The 24,691-nt window shown below is 34.9% G+C and overlaps 2 protein-coding genes across 3 annotated transcripts; one reads left to right on the top strand and one right to left on the bottom strand.

Moving 5' to 3' along the window:
* The first annotated feature begins 526 nt into the window (after nt 1–526).
* On the top strand, nt 527–8,385 carry LOC115974770. Of its 2 annotated transcripts, none has more exons than XM_031095283.1 (7): nt 527–871; nt 1,105–1,144; nt 1,526–1,596; nt 2,155–2,249; nt 6,198–6,265; nt 7,743–7,853; nt 8,020–8,385. In XM_031095283.1, the coding sequence occupies exons 1-7, from the start codon at nt 640–642 to the stop codon at nt 8,039–8,041; spliced, it is 639 nt and encodes a 212-aa protein (XP_030951143.1). In that variant the 5' UTR covers nt 527–639; the 3' UTR covers nt 8,042–8,385. The 2 variants fall into 2 exon arrangements, with proteins under 2 accessions (XP_030951143.1, XP_030951142.1); XM_031095282.1 differs by having other exon boundaries at nt 528–871; nt 7,988–8,385.
* Nucleotides 8,386–12,386: 4,001 nt separating this feature from the next.
* On the bottom strand, nt 12,387–21,730 carry LOC115974769 (F-box/LRR-repeat protein 15). The gene is made up of 17 exons (XM_031095281.1): nt 20,774–21,730; nt 19,429–19,687; nt 19,029–19,161; nt 18,726–18,822; nt 18,448–18,645; nt 18,095–18,365; nt 17,912–18,010; nt 17,718–17,806; nt 17,481–17,580; nt 17,204–17,374; nt 16,370–16,522; nt 15,840–16,000; nt 15,565–15,763; nt 14,022–14,491; nt 13,864–13,927; nt 13,029–13,115; nt 12,387–12,887 (listed from the first exon to the last, which is right to left on the bottom strand). Exons 1-17 carry the CDS (start codon nt 21,271–21,273, stop codon nt 12,807–12,809), a joined length of 3,132 nt encoding a protein of 1,043 aa, XP_030951141.1. The 5' UTR covers nt 21,274–21,730; the 3' UTR covers nt 12,387–12,806.
* Between the last annotated feature and the right edge of the window lie 2,961 nt (nt 21,731–24,691).

Here is a 24,691-nt window from a genome sequence, read left to right as displayed (position 1 = left end):
AGCATTAATTTTATCAAAATACAACTTTTTTATATTTAATTAAAGTAATTTAAAGGAAATTAAGTGTTTTTTTTGTTTTTAGAATACTACATCTCAATTATCATATTTAAAAATAAATAAATAATTCAAATTGTTATTTTTATTTAATGTTGGAGTTTACTTGCATGTAAATATTCTAATAAGTGACTTGGGACATTTCTATTAATTATGGAGAGACAATATCAATATGCTATTAACCTCACATTTCTGAATCAAAAAAAAAAAAAAACCTCACATTTCAATCTTTTTCTCTAAACTTCCTATTTTGTCCGTGCATGAGAATATGCCAAATTTTGAATATTTTTTAAAAAATTGAGTAAAAGTAATACCTCTGTCAGTTGTCGGTGCATGGATCTTAGAGCTTGATTTATAAAAAAAAAAAAATTAAAAATAAAAAAGGAGAGAGGGAGAGATCTGAGGGCAAACATGTCATTTTATAACACAGACATTTTTCGTGAAAGTCATAAAAAAGAGAGGAACAAACGGATAAGAACCATGTTTGTTTAATAGTATTATCTGTTTAGGAGAGTCTTTAGAGTTTAGACATCACCGCCGGGACAGAGTAAGAAAGGGGTCGGAGGACTCGAATGTTGTGCGGGCATGGCCACCCCTGCGCACGTTAGCATCAAGCCTTTCTTCGATTCCTTATGCTTCTCTCATTCTCTCACAACCGCAAAAAAAGCTAATAAATCGAATTTGGCGCTAACGAGAACGAGGTGCGCATTGTACTCAGCGTCACCACCACCACCACCACCAAAATGGCGGGAAAGCAGGCGATTGGTCAACGTGTCCCTCGTCCTCTCAGTCTCACACTTCCTCTTTATCCCCAGCTGTACGAGATCTCTTTCCTCTCCAACTAACACTATTTAATTATCGTATTTTTGTTAAATTATCGTTTGTCTCAAAAAGCGATAGAAAACAATGAATTTTTAATCATTAATCATAATTCTAACGTATTCTTTTCTATCTTTTTCTTCTTCTTTTTTTTAGCTTTTAGTTTTCCTAAATTTACTTTTCTTGGCAAGCAAGCAAAGTCGATTGAGTTTTGCCCCTTTTTTTTTGCAGATGCTATGGCTGGTGGCTTTTTCGATAAATATGTGAAAAGGTAATGACTAATGAGTAATGAATATTGCCATATCATTTCTTATTTCACATTTTAAGTGTGGACATTAATTAAAAAAAAATTTGTGTACATTGTGCGTGAAATCAGTAAAACGAGTGTAAAACAATATTTTCATATTCTAAATTTATAATCGAAAATAAGTCCAAATTTTGTTGAGTTACGGCAATAAATATTAAAAATGCGGGTCTGGTCTAGACTCTAGAGCTTTTTCTCAACATGGATAAGGGCCTTGTGATGTGCAATGATCACAGAAATGTCATGTTTCTTGGAATACAGGGCCACAGCCTGATTTCTTTTTAGCTTTATGCCTTGAATTAATGTATCTTACCATATATTCTTCTTGTTATATAATTCAATAACCAGGAAAAAACTTGATCCATTGGAAGTTTATATACCGGCTGTCATATTGACGCAGTTACAGATCAAGGACTTAGGTAAGCTCTTAGATCATTTCATTTTATAATGTAACTTTTGTTTGATTTACTATGCTTTATTAGGCATCACTCTTGTATATTTGGTCACGTTTAGGGACTGTTTAGGATTCGCTTATTTTGCTGAAACTGAAACTTTTTTACTGAAAGTACCATAAATAAAGGTAAAAGTTAGTTGAAATAGTACAGTGAAACATATAAATAGTACCAAAAAGTGTTGTGAGACCTATAAATAGTGGTAAAAATAAGTGGCAAAATTAAGCCATGCCAAACGGACACTTAGATTATAATATTATTAGAATATAGATTATAATCTAAGTACTCCTAAATGTGTGTGTATGTGTGCACCCTGCGCTTGTATGGGTGTTCGTGCGTGTTTATGTTGTCTTTTCCACTTCTTCCCACTTTGTTAGATCATGTTTCTGCTCTTTTTTCTTTTTGTTCTCCTTCTGTACATGAACTTTAAAGTGTGCTATGCTCCTAGTGTTTGGCTTGTATAAGCATTGTAAAAAGTATAAACAAGGTGTAAGAGTACTTATATTTATCTTTCTAGTAGTACAGAGAAATCTTTAGAAGCTGATCAACCCCAATATGGTAGCTGCCGATCTTTGCTACGTTCTGGCCCTGCAGGATCCCTTCGTGTAAATATTAGAGCGGTAAGTTGAGGCTTCCTTGAACTTTTTAGTATTCTGTATGCTTTCCTCTGTCCAGTTCTGGTCTGCTTCTAATTCTTAGCATAAAACAATTTCTCATGCTTTTTGTTTGACACAATTAGTTGAATAATATTCTTTGAGCTCAATCAGAATGCTTGAACCCTTTATGTCTTAATGGAGGTTTTATACAATACATGTCTCACTTTCACTAGGATATGAAAATATTATGTACAGCAAGTTTCCTTTAAGTTTCTCGAGAAACAAGATCATCAAAAATTAAGGCAAATGGTCGTAGTCCATAATTTTCAGTGATTGATTCTTTTTTTTTTTTTTTTCTTTTCTTTTCTTTTTTTAATAAAAAAATTATATTGAAATTTATTTATTTATTTTGTTTTATTTTATTTTATTCCATTAATTTAGTTTTTTAATGAAGTTGATGGAAATTTTAAGGCTATTTTTGTAACTTTATTTTTAGAAAAGCTTGTTGAAAACCATAAAAAGTTCTTATAAATATGCATTGATCTAGAATGGTTTATTAGATTGAAATGAAATAATATCTCTAAGAACTTTCTCTCAAGTTATGGTGGATTCTCAATTTCGTTCTCCTTAAATTTTCAAGCTATTTATTAAGCTAGAACAAGATCTAGCCTACTGTTCTTTTTTTCTACATTAGGTAGTATTAGAGCGTTTTAACGATTTAATATGGTGAACAATGAGGTTGAGTGTAACTACTTTTGTTTTTAAGTTACACACATATCCAATGGGTTTTGAACACACAACCTTACACGTACAAGGAAAGGAGGGGATAGGTGCTTTGAGTGGTGTTATGGGCTCAACAGCAAAGTGCGAAACAGCATTTCTAGGAAATCTGTGACATGCTTACTGCTTTTGGGCTTAATACCAATATAAATCATGAAGATGATGTTGATAATGGTGTAGGAGACAAAACTCATGACCTATCTGGTGGTTGACATGGCCATGTCAATCCCCTCATAGGGCAACTAGACAATTTAGAAGACAGGGATGGAGGATATGCAGGGTACCGAAGGGAAGGATGGAGTAACAAAGAGATTGAGGATTAACATCTGAGGGACAGTATTTATTGTTCTAGCAAAAACCTCAGTATTGAATCCTTTCTTGATTGGATTTACCATGTTGATGGTTTTTTGGGATGATGGATATGTTGGGTCAGAAACTAGTTGAACTTATCATGTACATACTAAAAGGCGTAGTCTCTACTTGGTGGGATCAAGTATAGAATAATGAATCATTGGCTGCGAGGAAAAGGGCTGATGAGAACATGGGGGAAATTGAAGCAATTGCTAAAGGATATATTTTTGCAACTTGATTATGGTTTAAGACAGATAATGTATCCCACAATTATGAAGAAATTTTTTCTTCTCTTTGCAACATGATGTGATTTGTCACTTACAAAGGCATATCAAGCAGTATGATATATCAACAGTCTAAGATTCTCAATTCAAGAAAAGATTGGGTTGCAACCTCTGTGGATAGTAAAATGAGGCTCAATATGGTGTTCAAGGTAGAGAGATTATTGGCACAACAACTAGCTGACAAAAGTTTTACCAAATTGAAGAGAAATTAGTTACGACACTATCTTTGCACTTCCTAAATTCAGTGAAGTGTTTAAGCTAAAGCGTGTTGCAAGTGGTGTTGGGATAGGTGTTTTTCTTTCTTATGAGGGTTGTTTAGTCACTTTTAAATTTTCACAAAAGAATTTAAACGAAAAAAGAAAAAAAGAAAACAAAAAAGGTCCACTTATGAAAGATTTGTATGTAGTTATTTAGGTCTTGAATCAGTGGGAACATTGTCTTTGTATCCAAGCCAAAGCATTAGCCACATATGCTCTATGCCCTAAAAGGACTAATCTAGTCACAATTGAGGGTCCTCATAATTGCTTATAAAGCCCAAATCAACCTAGTATCTGCCCAATGTGAGACTCAGCACACACATAACACACACTCAACTAATTCAATTCAATATCTAATTGATCTGGTGTATCACATTTTAATTCCAAAAGAGTTCTTAATTTATTATGACCCTATATCTTTGAAATACTTCAACACGCAAGAACACCTTAACAAGATGCTTGAAAGGTGGACATTTTGCTTGGAATAATTTTGTTATGTAATTAAATATAAGTTTGGTGCTACTAATCAAGTTGATTATGTTACCTTCCTGTTAACCTCGAGCAACGAAGTGGACGGATTTGAATGCTTAAAATAATTGTATGAGGTCAATGAAGACTTTGGTGAGGTTTGGAAAAATATTTGATTTTATTGAAGCAGCACCCAATATGGCTATTTATTCATAGGAAACCAGTTGTGCATTCCTCGGATTTCCCTCTGGTAAAAAATATGGGATGTACATGAAAGCAGACTTGTTGGTCATCTAGGGCATGGCAAGACTATGGTTAGTGTTGAGGAGAGCTATTATTGGCCTTAATTGAAGAGAGATATGGAGAATTTTGTTTTTAAGTGACAAAATATATTATTAGGTCCTCCAAAAATTCCTCCAAAAGGGGTAAAGGCACATCGGGGTATAGAATTTATGTTTTTCATTGTTGACAGGTCTTTCAAGTCTATTGCAAGACTTTTTGATGCTGTGCCTTCAGCAAAATTATTCTTTAAAGAGATTGTTTGGCATTTGGAAAAATTATTCTTTAAAGAGATTGTGTGGTTACCTGGTGTTTCAAACTCTATTACCTTTGACCATGAATCAAAATTCCTTGTTCACTTCTGGCTTACTTTGTGGAAGATACCATGTGCAAGTTTTAATTATAGGAGTACTATGCACCCTTAAATTAATAATTAAACAGAGGCGATGAATAGAACTCTTGGGAATTTAATTCATAACGTTTGTCGGCATAAGCCAAAGCAATGGGATTAAATGCACAAGTTAAGTTTGCTTATAATAGTGTAGTCTACAGTTCCACTAAACGGTCAAAATTCTCTATTATTTACAATAAGGTTCTAAAGCATGCATTAGACTTAATCAAATTGGCCTAAAGTTCTTGGTTTGAGCATAGCAGAAATCAAAATGGCGGAACATTTTTAGTTAGTTAAATCAGTTTAGGCAAACGTAAAGAAGCCAATTTAAAGTATAAGATGGTAGCTGATAAACATTGAAGGAAAAAGTTAGGAGATAAAATCATGGCTATTTGAGCACAGAGAGATTTCCTTCTGCCACCAACAAGTTGAAGCTGAAGAAATATGGTCCCTTAAAAATTCCAAAAAACATAAAGACTACTCCTTGCATGCCACTTCGTGCAAAATTTAACTCAAGGGGAGAGTTTATCTGAAGTGGAAGGAACGAATTTAGAACAAGTTTCTTTGGAATTACTCAAGAAACAGGATTGTCAGATACTGAGGTGAATGATGCATGGTCCATAATTTTTTTACCCTTACGTTTATGCCAACGTTTAGTTATTTTGTTTTTACTTTTTAACCTATTTTATTCTGTTAATTTAGTCTTTCAGCAGAGTTGCCTACTGTGTTCTCATCTTGTGCTAAAAGCCCACCTCAAAATTTGTGAACTTATGCTCCCCAAATAATATTACTGTAATAGTGTAATGCCAAAATTGGTCACACTTCCAACAGCCATGAGTCTTGACCACCAGTTATGCAAGTTGGAAGGGCCTCTGAAATTGATCAGAGATATTCTGATCAGCCATTAATTCTGATCTAATTCTCCAAATGATTCGTTAAATGATCATGGTAGTGTGTTTCCAGGCATATGTATCACATATTTTCAGCTTGCCTCTAATTACTTGTACTGTTATACATCACAAAGTGTTGCCTTTTATTGTTTTTTGTTACCCACTCACTGTATTCTTGTCATCACTCTCCATGCTCATTTACATTTGCATTATGGCAGTTTTTTATATACTTGAGTTCCTAAAAGCTTTGGAAATTTTCTTCGGAACTATAGGTGGCACAATATGCTTCAGACAATGGCAATGGTAAAACTGCTTCCAATAATGTTGATCAATGTCTCAGGTACATCTTATCACTATTGATGAAAATCATCATATTACATTGTGTAAATATTGAGTGGGTCTGTAATTTTGCTCTGTAATTGTTCACACTTAATGATGGATTGTAGGAACTGAGTGTCTATCTAGAAAATCGACACACTTTAGTGCTAGATTTACACAAATGGCCAGTATGGGGGGTATCACAACATCCAGCCAGCTGGTATAATAAAATCAGGTTCAACCTATCCAGGCAGTAAATTTAACTGGTATTTTAATCTTTCATTTCTCAAACTAAAGAATAAAAATTAAAATTAAAAAAAAAAAAAAAAAAAAAAAAAAAAAAAAAAAAAATCTCTCATTTCAAAATCATTGGTGTTTTCAGAAAGATTTTGGACTATATTACTGTTGGGTTTCACTAGAAATGATTCCTGTATAACTGTTGTGTCTGGCTATCCTGGATTTCTTATTTCAGGAAGTCATAAGTAGCTTCTTCAAATGATAGAATACCACCTTTGTGGCAAAGTAACAATTTACCAATCTTCATGTTCCATTTTATTTAAGGGATTTCGTTATTTGAGTAGCATGAGATTCAAATTTAACTCAATGCCCTTCATTTCTGGATAAGGAAAATCCGATTTCAGTCTCACTTTCTGATTTCAAGTTTGTCTCATTTCAAATTGTATATTTGCCTAAATAGCTTATGGGATTCATTCATGGAGATCATATGTTTGTAGGTTAACAGAACTACACCTGGTTAACATTCTTGAATCAAACTCCCATAGGCAAAGTGCAATTTAAAAGTCGTAATTAAGCTTCTGAGCTGCAGCTCAGTTAGTACGGTACCCTAAATAACCTCTTTGGTTAGAGGTCGTGGAGTTGAATCCTGACAAGGCTTGGTCCTCAGGGCAGATTCAGATCCAGTGTGCTTTGTAGAATCTACTTAGCATGCCTTTGATTTATTATGTTGATAGACTTGCTGATGGATATGCCTAATTGGAATATATGTGTATATATTTTTTCTAGGGTCCATTGTAGGCGTATTGGACATTTGGACTACACAATGGGAGGTAGCCCTCTCACTTCCATTGTATGCCAACCCACAAGGAGAATGAGTTTAAAATTGTCCCAGCTAAGAAATATGACCATGTCCGATTTGATGCTATGTTGTGCAAATAGCACCCCCAAGATTCAAACCAATTATAGTAAAGACAAAAAATAAATTACCAAGCACAAACACAAAAAGAACATAAGAATTTGTGGTTTGGTAATATGCTTACGTCCACAGAATGCTAGTGGGAGAAAGTTTAACTAAGAAAAATAGGAAGATTACAGCAGTGGCATAAGGATTCTCTCAACAAATCCAAACCCCAAATAACCCTAGGTCTCTCTCACAAAAGGCACATGGCAATTCAAGCCACACCATGTAACATGCTAATTATCATAGGTTCACAAATTGCCATCGACCAAATTTAAGTCCTGTGAAATCTGTACTTCTGCAGAGCCTTGGAGGATCTTGATTCCTTACTTCTAAATGCTTCAAGAAATGATCCAGGAGCCTCAGTTGAATCAATGAAAGGAAAGATCAATATTGCCCTTAATGCTCTAGACAGGTAACGTGTTGAACAAATCATATATTATGCACCTCGATACTGTGTTTCTAGTATGCATGACATAATCTTCTTTTGTATACTATACTTTAAATGTGCAATTAACCAAGGAAGCTGAGAAGCTTTCCATTTTACAGCCTGCTTCAAACTGTTCCTTCTGATGTGCTAGAGAAAGGGAAGGCTGTGGCTGATTCCTATATGATTACAGAAGATGTGGAACCTGAAATTTTGGACCCAGAAATGCAGAAGTTGGAATCAATTTTATGAATTAATGTACCACGAATCTCACCCAGTACCTGATGTAGCCTCTTATTGTTATATGATCAATCTTAAACATTCTCCAAGTAATATATTGCAGGCATCTCACAACACACTAAAGTGGTTAACTATGAGTCTATGAGTAGTGGACACCTTTTGTCCACTTTTTACATGGATCCATCACTTGTTTTCTACTACTCACAATCAACATTTTCAACAAGTTGTAAAATTGGATGTGTTCGTGGTATTGTTGATTGGTATACCCCATATTGAATCATGTTGTGGCGCTTATTTCTTTGCTAGACTTTGCTGTGAATACCTTGAAGAATGAGGTTGGTTATCTGAGGAATTAGGCCATTAGGGGCCTTTCATTATATACAAGTTCTCAGTTCCTAACCAATGTTGCCAGCACTATTCAGGACATGGTTTCATTCCAATTAAGCACAGTTTTTAACAAAAATTATTTAATGCACTGTTTTTCAAATAAAAATATATAAGGTTCCAAAACTGTCATTCTTATTTTAAAGCTTTAGTTAGCGTTTGGATTGCGTTTCTGGGTAGCATTTTAGCATTTTAGCATTTGCAATTTACTCACCATGGGACCCACGGCTACAGTGCCACAAAATAAACGCGCAAAAGTTCCAGTTGAAATGCATGGATGAAAGCCTGAATGCACCATTTCATTAACGCTATACATGTGTGTATACTGTTCATGGACAACCTTGAAAGGAAAAGCATTACTACAACCTTCTCACTATGTACTGTTCACTCATCTAACCCATGAAGCAGAGGAAACACAGAACGGTGCGTTCAGGCCAATGGCTAATTTTCACATTCTCAGGTTTCTTCTTTCTCTCAACTACCGTGGCAGAGATGTCTTCAATGCAGAGGAAACACAAAACGGTGCGTTCAGGCCAATGGCTAATTTTCACATTCTCAGGTTTCTTCTTTCTCTCAACTACCGTGGCAGAGATGTCTTCAATGCTCCGTCCTCTTCCTCTTCAATGAATTGCACCTATCCACCAACCAATAACCAGCAAAACAGAGGAAACACAGTAATTGCAAACTCATTACGTTAAACAAACGAACCTGATCCCTTACGTTCTTCCTTCGCTCGAGCTCACCTTCTCTCTGCTTGGGACGTCGTTGTCGCCATTGTGAGTCTCTGCATTCATAGGTAAGTTGTGTCTAACTTCTCATACTTTTTGATCTGTTGGTGTGTAGTTATATTGTTTTCCATGAGGTTTCAATCTGTGGTTTTGTGTTCAACGTTTGTATGTGGTTTTCGTGTTTTCCATGACACTAGTACGTGGGTTGCTCTCTCCTTCATGTAATTTTGTGTGTTTCTGTTCCTGCCTATGTTAGTACAAGATGAGTATTGACTTTTTAAACAAAGCTAAAGGCATGTTATGAAAATTAATAGCATTGTATTTAATAAACTTTTCAATTGGACCATATTTTAGGACATTCTAAAATTGAACTAAGGGTCAATAATGGTTGGCATACTTACACAAATGTCGACACAATGTCCAACGTGAGAGGCTTTAACAAAAAGTTTTTGTGTGCCAACTCTGGGTTTGGGACCATAAGAGCTCATCTTTTGCGTTCTGTTTGGATATCAAGGGAGGGCTTCTTGAAAGTATTCATAGGGTAGCCGCCATCCTTCAAATCCTTAGCTTCCCTTCTAAACTAAAAATCAAAAGATATTCTCTAGCTGCAGACCAAACTCCCATAGAAATATATGATTGTAGGAAGGCGAAAAAGTAATTGGACTAATTACAAAATGCCATGTCAAAATGTAGTGATAAATTCCAAATTTGTGTCATTAAATTAATTAAATTAGAGTTAGGCCCTTTTGGATATACACCACTGTAAATTTCTTTAAAAAACCTTCTCCCTCTCCCCGTGTGTGTGTGTTAAAAATACTTAGTATTCTCAACAAAAATAATAAATTAATTAATTAAATCAAGTGATGACATGTGTCATCCAAGATAATATCACATTGGCAAATTAAAATTTGCCACGTGCCATTTGACCCATAAAACAAAGATAAATTTCCTATTTATAATTGATGGATAATTTATCTTTATTAAAATAAATAAATAAAATAGAGATAATTATCTACAAGTAACAAATTATAGTAGTACTCTTTGTTGATTATTATCTTCATCAAAATAGAATATTTAACACAATAGATAAATAGAGATAATTATCTATAAGTAAAATTTGGGCAAATCAGAGTCTACTACTTATCTTCAAGAAAATCAATCCAAAGTGGGACTTATCCTTTGAAACCACTATAAATAGATAACACCCCACTCTCATTCTCCAAAAATTTTTCAAGACACCAAAGTTCTTGAGAAATTCTACCTTAAAAACGCCCGAAGAACATTCAAAGAAATTCGCTTGGTTTAAAGAGCGTCCATAAATTTCAAGAACGCCCGAAGAACATTCAAAGAAATTCAATTGAGCTTGGTTTAAAGAGCTTCCATAAATTTCAAAAGGTTCTAAATCATTGAAGTTCAACGGATCAAAAGCCTCTAAAGCCCCAAAGAATTTCAACCCAAAATCCTTTAAATTCAAAGAATCTTCAAAGAACTTGAAGAACATTCGAAGTTCTTGAAGAACTTGAAGAACAACAAATCTTTAACAAGCTCAAAGCAAAAGATTTGTTGTGAAGATTGTTTGATCCATTTTCCAATCAATGTGAAGAAGATTTTGTGTTCAAGTCAAGATCACAAAGAAGATAGAATCAAAGGATCATTCTTTTGTAAAAGGATTAAAAATTGAGAATCGTACTCATTATTCAATTAATACAAATTTACATTTGTGAAGCACTTTCTATTGTTTGATTTACAACGATCCGATCCTTCCTATTTCAAGCAAAATGGAGTGTCTATTTAACGATTAAGATTTTTATTTCTGTTGTAGTAACTAGTAGTCTTCATTGCCACCTCTAAATATATATCCCTCCTCATTTCTCATGACATAACTAATGAGATGTTAGTCAACAGAAGTAGGAATACCCAATGAGGAAGGAGATTGCCTATGGAAACCTTTAATTTACACCAAATTATTGGGTAGCTTACATCAAGGCAATTATAGTGTGAAAAAAATGAATTCATCAAATTGACTCAAGACATTCTTTCTCCACCTTGCAAGAAATATGTTGCATTCATTCTTTTTTTTTATTAGTATTCCTACTTTTGTTGACTAACATCTCATTAATTAAATAAAAATAAATTGCTATTTGCTTATCTTTTTTTTTTTTTTTTGGGTTAAATATTTGCTTATCTTTGAAATCTCTATTTTGCTCCAACTCAAAAAAAAATAAAAAATCTATTTTGCTCTTGATTTACTCGAACATTAGGAATGTTATTGCTTGCCCATAAGCCAGTTAAGGGCAATTTAGAGGCCACTTGTACTTTCTCCAATTTTGTAACTCCTTATCATTCTTACATCTTAGGTTGGTGTAATTTTCCCTATTAATTATGCATCCTAAAATAATGTAGAATATTTCTATGAAAACGAATGATCACCATGTGTTAGGCATTTATCAAGAACCAAATTGAATCAATTAAGTTTTCAATTATGTGATTTGCCAAACGCTCATAAACAGGAGACCTATGACTGCATTTTGCGTCAGTGAGCTTACTTTGAGTTCACCCATTCTTAAGACTAGCCTGTCCTAAATCCTAAGGGGGAAAAATCACATCGGCACTTTTTAAACTTCACATAAGCTTTGTTAGTACATTTTCTGTTATTAAATGGAGTCATCAAAATGTAAAGAAATTCAAGGCCAAACAATAACTGAAGAGGACAAGTTACTTCTAAGTTCTAACCATGGAAATGGTGGTCGCTTCTCAAAATGGATCTCTGGACCTGTTAAGGTAACAAAGCCAACAATAATACAATGAGCCCGAGTATGTTGTATTCATTAATCTCGATTAACGTCTCAACCTCACCCCATACTACTCTCACTCAAAGAAAGAACCACCATGATCTAGTGTGGATGGAGAGGAGAGGACAACTTTCTATCTGTCACATTTAAAAAACCAAAAGACTAGCAAAAAGCAAACACCACCATTATCTAGACTTTAGGCAAATAAGGCAGGTAGAGAGGACATTTCTCAAAAAAAAAAGGTAGGTAGAGAGGACAACTTTGTGCGTCACATCTAGCCAGTCACATTCAAAAGCTTGGAAGGAACGAGACCAAACCTAATTATATTCCTGACAGCTGGAAATTACATTGACCATATGAAAAGAGTCAAACTCAAATACAAGAACCAATAATTTGAAATTCATTAGCTACAGGGAAGAACTATTAGTACTAACAAACAATATTAATTAATTTACAAAGACATCTTATTGTATCAAATACATAAAAGACTACATGAATTACCTGCAGAGCCACACCGACAAACAATATAGATGGCCATTTACTGGCCAACAGAAAGAAAAAATGCCGGTGGTTTACTCAACAAGTGAACTACAATGAACAATTAAAAGTAAAACAAAACAATTTATTCTATTGTTACATAAAGACCACATGAAGTACCTCTATACCAAAACGAACACCAACAATCAAAAGAAGATGAAGATGACCATTTACAATACATGTGAGCAAATCACAGATAAATTACCAAGATGGTTGCCACCTGCTAAGCAGCATAAAATGACACAAAGACGTCTGTCACATCATGAAGGTGACAGGCTACTGAAGATACGCTTCAAACTAGGGCATGCCGCACGTAACCTCCCCATGCTCATTGAGCATATCTGTAAGTCAAAGTAGCAAAACACACATTAAAAAAAAAAAAAAAAAAGGATTTCAGGTTGTACAAATGATGCAAAAATAAAATAAACAAAAAACAATGCATTATATAACAAGAGAGAGAGAGAGAGAGAGAGTGCTCTCACCTTCGGACAAAAGCGGACATCAAGGGTCTCCAGCATGCTACACTTTGATATGGCGGCTTCAACTGCTGCTACATCAATGTTGCACGACTAACAAAGCCCCAATTTCAAAAGTTAGCAAAGAGCATTAAACAGAAGCAGTTTAGGGCATATACATACACCAACTTCACAAATATATGATCAATGAGGCACACAACTATTTTCAAAGCTTGCTTAGGAGGTAAGTTACAATTTGAGCAAAATCTTTTTGTATCAGTCAACCACCAACACCACGTTTATTATACACCAAGCCAATCATAACAGGCCACGACAACAATTCTAAAAAGAGCTATGAAAAGTTTTGTATTCCTAGACCTAGACTTATTGCAAATATATTACTTTTCCATGTAGGAAAACAAAAGAAAATAAGCTTGCATTAGATTGTGCCCCTAGGACAGAATTACATATTGATCAATGAAACACGTGACCATACCAGACTATACAAAACTAAATTACCCAAAAAAAAAAAAAAAAGCATTCCCCAGCACCCCAGCAGTATGAATTGGTTGAAGTTGGATTTTTTGTTCTTTACAACTTTTTAAAGCCTCAATTTTTCTAGGTGCAGCTGTAGTTTCGTCAACTTTCAATAAATAATCAAATAATCTTTTGACAAAAAGCTAATCCAAACGCACAAAGAAGGGAATCCCCAATACATACTAAATGTTGAATTCCCCCAACTGGAGCACTAGTGAAAATGTAAATAACAGGAAGTACAAAATCTGAAGTGTGTATCCATTAATACATCTTCAAATGACAAAGCCAAGAAAATGCTTAAGGCCCTCAAATGCAAAATGCTTACCTGTAGAAAGAGACTGGTCAATTTTGGACACTCAAGCTTCAACATTTCCAAAGAGCAACAATTACTGTAGAGCATAAGAAAAAAAAATTTCAGCACAGATAAAATATCGGAAGAATCAAAAACCACATTAACCAACTGCATCAAGAGAAAAAGGGTACCTCAAATTTAGAAAGCACAAATTAAAACAAGCAAGATCAACTTCCTTCAAATTTGCTGATAGAGAAAGGTTTAACGATGACAAATGAAAACAGCGTGCCGCCGGTGGAATGAAAACTTTCCTAATATTAGGACAACCAACACAGTTTAGGTTCTGCAGTAAACGGTTGGCCTGCTCAATTGGCTCGTGGATGTTCTCAGGTGAAAGCATGGAAGATGAGCTATAAATACTAGGCAACTCAGAAATCTGGCCACCACCACTGCAACCCCAATTAAGGTCATGCATATTGACACAGCCATTCAAGCTCACATGTGTAAGATGTGTGCAGAAAGCAAGAAGCTCTTCTATAGCAGACTGACAGAGGGTCCCATAAGACAAGTCCAATTCCTGGAGAGCAGGGAGAGCACCTTCCTTGTAAAGGGGCTCAAGTGATGAGTCCGCAAGATACTTGCATGCTTGTAATTTTAACACCTGGGAGAAGGAGGGAGGAAATGTAAGTACTACAGTAAAGCCCAAATAATCAACCCCCTCAACCCCTATTATCCACTTTTTAACACCTGGGAGAAGGAGAGGAGTAGAATTCTTTGGCATCCACTTTTATACACATCCACAAATAACCCTATTATCTAATTGAAAATGATTTAACAATAAGCAAATTTAAGAATATAAGGGTAAATTGAGAGATTTAAAATTCAAATTCCATAAGATTATGACACATTTTATACTTAAACTACAACTATTTGTGGTTACAACTTAACAATGTTACATACATAGCATGCATGAAGAGGTTAGTGTATATTTACCTTCTTTAAATGTTAAAACAACAAAGTTGAGGCTTTTTTTTGTCCAATAAAAACTGAGATTATGCTAAAATACAATTTATGATAAGCATGAGAACATCAACTTGATACAAATAGCATTCACACAATTTTGACAACCAAAAACAGAGTGTTTAAGAAGCCTCAAAAGATGATGTAGAGGCACAAGATTTTTTTTTTTTTTTTTTTTTTGGGGGGGGGGGGGGGGGGGGATATAATACAGCAAAAAACCCAAAATATCACTTGATACATAATTTTATAAGGCACCTTGGACAACTCGGTGATCTATATATAAAATTAAAGCAAAAACATGTAAAGATTCTTCTAAACAATTTGTTAAATTTTTATTTGTAGGTGACCCTTAAAATGCATTTATACCATCCAGAAAAGCTCATCACTGTTTATACTCTTAAAAAGAACACATTCATGCAATGTATTGTACAATAAATCTGATAGAGGAGGACCATCAAATGATAAGCCATGATCATTAAAACAGATTATGCATGTAGCTTAATTTAAAAAGATTTTGCTATTAGGTTCAGACAAACAAGCATTTCGATTAGAAAATTATAGATTTTCATTACCAGGATTTGAAAACTTGGATTAATGGTTTTCCTATTGACAAATAATTGTAGTTTTTGGTACTTTTCCCTAAAATTTTATGGTTGCAGTGACACGCCCCCATGTGAAAAATAGATTGCTTATGTACTGGACAGTGAAAATTACCTTTAGTTGCAAACAAGACTCAAAAACCGGCTGCAAGGTCATCAAAAAGGTGTACGATAAATCAAGCACAGTCAAATGTAGAAGGCAGCGCAGGGCGTAAAGTCCATCAGAACCAATAGATGGGCATGACATCAATATCAACGACTCAATCAGCGGGCATGAAGCAGTTGTTGCAGACAGACAGTCATCCTTAAGTTGGCTGCATGTGAAAGAGATAAGGGTGTCAGCTTGAACACCAAAAAAGGATCACCAAAGAAAATATTAAAGCAACCAACCTGCAAAAGGAAGCATCTAGAGAGGTCAAAAGCGGACAATTAATAGATGCTTCTGATAATACGCCACATCCTTTCAATTCGAGCAACACCATACACGGTGCTTTAATACTGAGTACATTTAATTTGGGACATATTCCCAGATTCAATGACTGTAGGCCAACCTAATGAAATGAAGATTTACAATTAAGCTCTGTTCTTTTTAATCAAAAAAAGAAAAAAAAATCAGCTTTTTTCCCATCGGTTGATGCTGCAAAAGATGCAACTAAGTGTCAAAAAACTAGATTAGAACATGAAAGATAGTGGCATCATACAGCAAAAATTTGTGTTTTATACAATACAAGAGCAAATTGTCCATGTAGTGTGTATATCAGATTGTGAATTAGCACTACATCCTTGTTGCAAAATTTAATTCAGCTATTAATATACTTTTTTTTTTAGGGAATTCAGCTAATATTTAAGGGAACATTAAGGTTAAGAATTTTTTCCATACACTACAGTAAAAGACCAAATATGAGATTATGCTCACTTACAGGACAAAAAGATGCTCTTTCAAGATGATCACAACCGTCCAAGCAAACTTGCTCTAGATATGGGCACGTAAGATTGAGAGCAGTGATGGCCCGGCAACCAACAAGGGAAAGATTAACTAAAGAGGTACTGCAGAACTGCACTGCTCTCAAGTTCTGAAAAAAGGGAAATCATCACATTATATCAAAGCGAAAATCAAATACAACCATTACAACTCATTAGAGATGATTTTAACATCAAAGTCAATCAGAATGGTGAACCCCGATAGCACACCAACTCAATGTCAAACATATAAGACATCAAGAAGCAAAGGGCCAGATCAATCAGAAAATTTTAAATAATTCAAAGATTGGCTAATGGTAGTGCATTATTGCTAACAACATAGTTTAAGAATAAATCACAATTATGCTGAACCATATAAAAACTACATTCCACAAAGCAAATCCCTTCACCTGTCCCTTTTCCACCCCAATCCTCAAATTCCTACTACCCAGATCAGCCCCCTTCTTATGTAATGTGGAATCAATGGCATTTCTAAACACAAAATCAACAATTCTTCAGTATTATTAAAACCAAGTAGGCCCCTGGATTATCTTATGTGTAAACACTGCTAACAGACAATTTTAAACAAACCAACTAGCACCCTGGATTTACCTTAGCAACCAGTTTAAGAGAACATAAAAACCCACTCTAAGAAGAACAAAATATATTAAAGAGAACACCATCATATTTTCCCCAAAACACCAGGATATTCAAAAGACAATCTGATATGCCTAGCACAAATATATTTCACAAAATGATCACTTCAGGAAATGGAAAGGGCCTCAATCACAAACCTCACAGTTATCAAGAACTAGTGACTTTAGCATAGGGCATCCACCTCCATCACTAAAAACATCACAAATTGTATCTGTCAAAGATTCACAATCAGTGAGATCCACTTCTTGCAAAGTTTGGCATTGCAATGCCAATGCGGTTAAGCTCTCCTGCTTCTGCAATGCTAATTTCTACAAATACATGAAACCACTCCATTTTATTGCTCTATCTGGTAAGTGGTTAAGGACATGAAAGGAAGGGCACAAAATAGACCAAATTGCTCACCAAAAGACATACCTGAAGTGAGTTTGAAGTGATGTTGATCCGTTGGAGTACGGGGCAATTAGACACCATTATAGATGATAGCATGAGACTCCTTAAATTCAGATCAGCAAATCTGCAGGAAAAAAAAAATTAAATCAAAAACAAAACCAAAAGAAGGGAACAGAACAATCTCCACCAGAGAGAGAGGGAGATTCTTTTTTGGGAAGATTGGATGAAATGGGAGAAATGAGATGGAGCAGCAAAATATACTTGCGACAATGTACTAATCTAATATTCTGTAAGCGTGGAAGGTCCAAGGACACAGAAGTCAGTAGGCTGCAATTGTCAAGCTCCAAAACCTGCAACGAATATGAACTCTCATTTTGACATGTTGAAAGTATCATTTACTTAAAACGAAGCAGACATCCAGAAAACAGCAATATCTGAAGCAAGTGAATTCAAACCTCCAACATATAACTATGAGATATTGCAGCCATTGAAGCTGAGGTGATTCCCTCACAGCTGTGAAGCTGAAGTTTCGTCAACATCGGCAGTCTAACAGACTTCCAGGAAAAAGCAAAAAAAAGTGTCAAATAAAGGAATAACCAATATTTCCAGAGAAAAGATTATAAACTCTAAAAACTGACCTCAAGTGAGATGTTTGGGCAATATGAAGCATTAAGAATATGGAGATTGGCGCAAGTGAGGGCTATTTCCCTTAGAGTTTCATCGCTAACACATGAACAATTTGACATGTCCAGAGACTCTAACTGAGGGCATGAAGTTGCTGCTGAACGAATTGCAGCATCTGAAAGCTTGTGGCAAGAGCTTATATCAAGCTCATGCAAGAGAGGGCAATTAAGCACAGCCTGTGCCATGTTGCTGCGCTTCAAAGACATTGTTTCAAGCTGTGGACACCTGCAAAAGGCAATATCTTAACATAAAAATTGACCAGATAGACAGACATGACAGTTTGGTTTTAACCTTAAACCTGCTTCACCTGACGGATATACGCATCACACGACACTTTGTTAGTTGAAGATGACGCAAGCTGTCATGGTTTATAGGTATTTCTTGAATACTGTTGCCAAGATTAGCATCATTTACATTCAATCTCTTCAACAAATAACAATCCGATAAGGCATTGAAAAAAGTATCCCCTAGTTGCCCTCTCCCCAATGTCAAAACCTCAAGGTTTCTGCAAAACACGAAGACATATTAGCCATGATCACACAATAATGACCGGGGGGGGAAGAAACACTAACATAAGCTTCTTACCTTAATGAAGATACTGCCTTCATAACAAGCAGGTGAATGGAAGCACCAGAAATATTCACTTCTGTTGCATTTGGATACCGCCGACACATATCCTCAACTGCAAATGCACATGATATGTGAGAAGTTTTCCACTTTTCTTTTAAAGGAAATACCAAACACAAAACCACCACCAAAATAGTAGATAAACAACAGTTCTCAAAGTATCAAAATCAATATTACATTTATCAAGACAGCAAGTTATCTTTAGTAATATGAGTTAAATGAAGACCAAAGTATACTACATCCCATTTAAGTAAAACTTACATTGTTCTACAGATATGTTTCGGTTCTCAAAATTCAAACATCTCCAGAAATCCTCATGAGCACTAGCTGCTCGCCACTGCCTACAGACTCTGGCAGCTCGGCAAAGAGCAGTGTGGTCTAAGAAAGAGAAAACCTAGAAAAACAATTCAAAAAAAAAAAACATGTACATTATTTTAACCATATCATTTGAAAGATGCTGGATGAGAAGAACCTGTCATGTTCAGGCCTGTAGTACCATAACAATAACCCCAAAATAATCAGATTCTGTTTAACAGAATAGAGGAAGGATGAAAGGAAATTTTTATTTTATTTATACAAAAAAATAAATAAATAAATAAATAAAACTACAATAATTAGAAAATCAAAGTAGTTCCACGAAAAGTTATTAAGCACTGCATACCATATGGAGTAAGTCATCCGTAAGATCCATCCGAACTTCAAAATCCTCCAATCTTGGAGAGCCAATCTCATCTCCGACATCATCTGTCCCATCACTAGATTCAGATAAATTCTTACCACCACCATCACTCATTGTTAAAGTACGATAAAATATCTGATTCTTAGATGGAAAAGAAGATCCCTGACTAATGTGGTAATCCCTGTCTGCAGATGAACTAGAGTTTCCATTGGAAAACTCTGCAGTTGCAAAATGATATTCACTGCACCAGAATTTTTTGATAATAAGTATTCCATATAATATTGCATGCATTTCAAAGTTAAAATGGAACATTACTTCTATAATAATCAAACTCCATACTTGGTATCAAAACCAAACAGTTTTTAAGTCATGCATACTAAATGAATTCTGTTTCTGTGCCAATGAGCTTTAACTCAAATGACATCTTCTCCTCATAAAAGTAAGGTGGATGGTGAAATTGTGAGTTCAACACACATTGGTGCTTGAGCAGTTACCAATAAAAGGGAGAGGGAGGGGGGACATAACAAAACAAAATGGAGTTTTTTTTCCATTCTGTTCCAGTTCGGAACCCAATAGGCCTTCACATATTTGCAAGGCCCATTGAACACATCGTTTGTTATGCATGGGTGGGTCCTGCATGAGATTCATGGCACAACGAAGGCACATCCACTTCACATTGGAGCAAGACTGAAACGCTGCCCTACCAGTAGCTTCAAAGGGATGGACTTAAATGAAACAGAGGCACTCATTTAAAACAACTTCTCTGTTTGACAGTAATTGAGTAATTCATTGTAATTACAAAAATAAGAAGCCCCAAAAATAAATTTATATCACAGATGAGAAATAAAACCTTAGAAACCATGGGGCTTTTACTTACACCTACTATCTTTTCGTGCAAAGTGCGATTATCTAGTGAATAAGTATCAACATGAGAAGATTTACACTGAACATACTTTAAGACACTTTCTCTTAATATATGTAATTCCTTGTAAAGTTAGCACATTGCATATGTGTGCATTAGGAAAAAAAAAAAAAAACTGCGACAATTAAAATTTCAACAACAAACTCATGTAATAATCAAATTTTAAAACTTGATTAGTAAAAATTTAGACAACGAACATTACCAAAACGTTAAAATAAAAATCCCATATTTATATTTGGAAAAAAATGCAATCTTTATTTACCACAATTGTTCTTCTAGCCATAATCTCGGAATATAGCATTCAATTAACGAAATTTAAAATAAAAATAAAAATAAAAATCAGAGAAGCAAAAATTCAGAGATACACACACATGCAGAGAAATAAGCAGAGAGTGAGAGACTCACTGAAAATCATAGTGAACCTTGGCGCGCTTATTGTGCGAATCGCGATCATGATCCACCGCAGCAGTCTCCGCCGAGGCGGAGCTACTCTCCCCCTCGAACCGCCGCGCGGTTCGAACCCCCAAGAACGGCAAGGGGTCAGCGGCCCGGGCGGCCCCGTCCCAATGCGCACCAACACCAACACCAACACCAACGCCGCCGCCACCGCGCATCGCGACGACGGCGTCTTCGAACAATCTGAGCTGCTCGTCGTCGTCGTCGCAGTCGAGGTGGTGCGGGCTCAAGGCGGCGAGACCTAGCAATCGCTCGACATCCTCCTCGGGGTCGTCGTCATTTCCGATTCTACCCTCGGGATTACCCTCATTTCCGAAAACGCCCTCCCTCATAGCCTCCGAATTACCTTCCTCACCTAATTCCTTGTCCTCTTCGTCGTCGCCCACGTCCTCTTCTTCTTCTTCTTCTTCCTCTTCTCTTGTAAAGCATAGGCAGCACCAAATCTTCATGCACACCACAAGCACCTTTACAAACCCTAAATCTCGATCCCACGCATATCTACCCAAGACGAACACCGCAATTGTAGCGAAACTCGATGAAACGACGTCGCTGGCTCTGAAACCCTAGAATTGAAACCATCGACTCTGATTTCGAAAATCGAATCACTTTGGAAGCAGGTTACATATAAGAATTGACAAATACATAAATACAAATACAAATACAAATACAAAGGAGAGAGAAAGAAAAAAAGATAGAAAATTTGTAGAGAGAGATGGGGAGGAGGATCTGAATGGATCTGATCAGATCTTGTGTGTGTGTGAGAGCTGCTGGCGCTGGGTGCTTTGGTTTTGTGGAGTTGTGAGGATGTTTTTTGTTTGGCTATATAAATTATAAACGGGATTGTGATTAATAATAATAATCTGAGAAATGAAAGGACGTGTTCGGCGGAGTTACGACGACGTTTTGAGTTTGCCCCGTTTCGAGAACCGCTATTTGTCTTTGTTTGTCTGCCAATAAGGGTGACGAGAATGGAAAGAAAAATCAAAGTTTTTAATACTAATAATTAGAAAGGAAATTATTAGGAATATGCATATTTGACTTCGTTTACTATAATTTTGATTCATCCAAAGTGTTGGAGATAACTTTTTCTTTTTCTCTTTCTTTTTTTTTTTTTTTTTTTTTTTGAAGAAAAGGAAAATTACTCTCTTTTTTTTTTTTTTTTCTTGCTTGGTTAAGTTTAAAGAAATTGAGGTTGTTAAAAATATTCAAAACCTTCTAGTGTTTTTAGTCTATTCTATTAAACTTTAATTAAAAATGATAACTTTTGAAAAATTAAAACAAGGTTTAATAACATTTGCAAACAATTAGATAACCGATTACTCTCTTTTTTTCATAAGTCATCTCATTGAGCCAACTAATATTTTAAAAAACAAAAACAATGTTTTATAACATTTAAAAACAACAAGATGGCAATTACTCTCTCTTTTTTCTAAGTCATTTTGTTGTGACAATATTTTTGATTTTATTCAATTAATGATGCTTTTTGAAGAAAATAGACATTTTATTTATTTAATGATTTTTTGGACAAAAATAAACTTTACACCCTATAACTTTGATCAACTGTCATTTTAGTCAACTAACTTTAGAATTTATTATTTTAGTCCATTAATTTTGAACAATTGTAATTTTAATCCATTAAGTTTTTAATTTGTCATTTTTTGTTTAAATCATCTTTTTTTCTTTTTTTCTTTTTTTTTAATGTTAGAAATGTGAAATGACATCTATGGGGGTAAAAAACAATCAACAACTATTCACTGAGATTGTATAAGATCTACACAACTAATTTTTAAAGAAAATGAAATGATCCACAATAGGAAGCCGAAGCAACAGATTAAAGATGAAAAGTGATCGAATCAAATACATAGTCATTGTGGTAAAGTTCCTGAGATACATGAGATATGTTTAAGGATTGAAAACCCTTAGAACTCTCTCTCTCTTCTTTCCTCTTTCTCTTTCTTGTTCTTGCCTAAACTTTTTCTCCTTAATTTTTCTGACAGCCTCTCTCTTGCCCCTTCCTCCTTTTATAGCTGTCTTCCCCTCTTCCCTCTTTTTCCAGCAGGCTTGCCCTCAACTAGATTTGGGGGATACTTATTTCATCCCTCTTCTGCTCTACCATCTTTTGATCATGAAGGGGGCTTTTGGGGATACTTCTACTGTTCAAGTCAGTCATTCAGTATTGAATGTGGCTGACATTAGGTAAAGGGTCTCATTAATACAGAGGTGATTGCCGCATTGGTTCCTTTGTCCTCTTTGTCATGTCTCTCGAGCTAAGTTTGAATAGAGGGACACCTCAATTTAGAAGGGAACTAGTTAGCTACGGCACCTTCATTACTTCAGGAGGAGAGTTTTGCATGTCACCTTAGGGAAGGAAGTCGCTACGGATTTCCACGATGATAAGCCTAGATGGCTTCTTTCTACTTAGTAGGCTATTTTACTTAAAAAATGAATTGAAACTGAAATGAAAGGAATCAATGCTTTTTTTTTTCAATGGAGAGATTATATCTTGTAGAATGTAAAGTGTATTTTTGCCTAGTTTTATTATTGACAAATTAAATAATGATTCCACCAAATCTTACTGCCTTTATAATAGTATTGATCAATTGAGTTATTAATTGTGTGGTGTCCTAAGCATCCACATTCTATGTTGGGGGGCTATATACCTCCCCCGCCCAATTTTTAATTTTTTTAAAATATATATATTTATTACTTTTTAAATGTTGGGACCCTCTAGAAATAAGAATTGGGGTTTTTTAAAAGGGCTAACCCAATGAATATTTTTTGGGTTGGGGGGGGGGGGTGGGGGGGAAGAGGGGGAGGGGGGATTTGCACTTGCATCGGCTTAAATTTTTAATCAATTATGACTTTGAAGAGTGAAGACTATATTAGTTCAATTAGATTATTTTTATTTGGTTTTTTGGTAGACATATTGACTTTTTTTTAACTAAATTTCCTAAGAAATTCATTATGAAGTGATAATAAATAAATGTTATTCTATGAAATATTGTCACCAAGCACACTTTTGGTGATATGTTGATGATTTTTTTATGTAGTATATTTATGAATTATGGCTTTCTCTAATTTGAAAATTCAAGATATATATGTAAATGTAAAATTGTCTGTGTGCGCACTTTTCATTTGTTTTGAATAGTGTTTTGATACCATAGTTCAAGCTCTAAACAAAATTTGTTAGGGCTCTGTTGTGCCCTAAGTGTGAATCTTATCATTGGGTGAGTCTATTTACTGTAATTACCCCTTTAAATAATTTCTTACACAAATAGATCATATTCAAGTGTCAACTGTATTTACAATTTGAATTTATCTTGACTAGTGTATTAATTCCATAATTCAATCCACAAACAAAAATTGTCAAGACTTTTATCATGCCCTAAGCATTAATCTTATACATAGATATAGTTATGTTTGAGATAATTTTTGCACATGCACATCAAATTTAAAACAATCTCTCTCTTTCTCTAACAAAAGGCATAAAATTGGAAAAACAACCAAACAATAGGAAAAAAAATTAAAAGTAAGATAAAACAATATGACTTTGAAGACATTATTAATTACATTAGATTTTTGTACTTTTTTTTTTACAAGATAGAATTCTACTCTAGTCTAATCTAAGTGTATATGTGTATGAAGCTCCCTCCTTAAAACTTGAACCCCGGCTCTTACCTCTTACACTCCACAAGCACTTGTACTCATGGAGTAACCATCGCACTAAGGTGGACAAATTGATTGTTGTTGAGCATAACTTTTATGAGAGATAATGAGTTTTTTTTTTTTTTTTTGGTAATTTTGTACATATATATAGCAAATTAAACAACATTTATATAATACTTAGACTTTAGAAATATGATAATA

The sequence above is a fragment of the Quercus lobata genome, chromosome 2 (genome assembly GCF_001633185.2).
Source record: "Quercus lobata isolate SW786 chromosome 2, ValleyOak3.0 Primary Assembly, whole genome shotgun sequence".
NCBI lineage: Eukaryota > Viridiplantae > Streptophyta > Magnoliopsida > Fagales > Fagaceae > Quercus > Quercus lobata.
The sequence above is the reverse complement of the archived record's forward strand: the minus strand, read 5'-3'. Positions and strand labels throughout refer to the sequence as shown.

Coding starts and splice junctions, on each gene's coding strand:
- LOC115974769 (XM_031095281.1), bottom strand. CDS start 21,273: ATGAAGATTTGGTGCTGCCTATGCTTTACAAGAGAAGAGGAAGAAGAA. Junction 18,646..18,725: donor AAGGCAGTATCTTCATTAAG/GTAAGAAGCTTA, acceptor CGTGTTTTGCAG/AAACCTTGAGGTTTTGACAT. Junction 16,001..16,369: donor AAAGAGCATCTTTTTGTCCT/GTAAGTGAGCAT, acceptor TCATTTCATTAG/GTTGGCCTACAGTCATTGAA.
- LOC115974770 (XM_031095282.1), top strand. CDS start 640: ATGGCCACCCCTGCGCACGTTAGCATCAAGCCTTTCTTCGATTCCTTA. Junction 6,266..7,742: donor AATGTTGATCAATGTCTCAG/GTACATCTTATC, acceptor GTACTTCTGCAG/AGCCTTGGAGGATCTTGATT. Junction 7,854..7,987: donor GCCCTTAATGCTCTAGACAG/GTAACGTGTTGA, acceptor TCCATTTTACAG/CCTGCTTCAAACTGTTCCTT.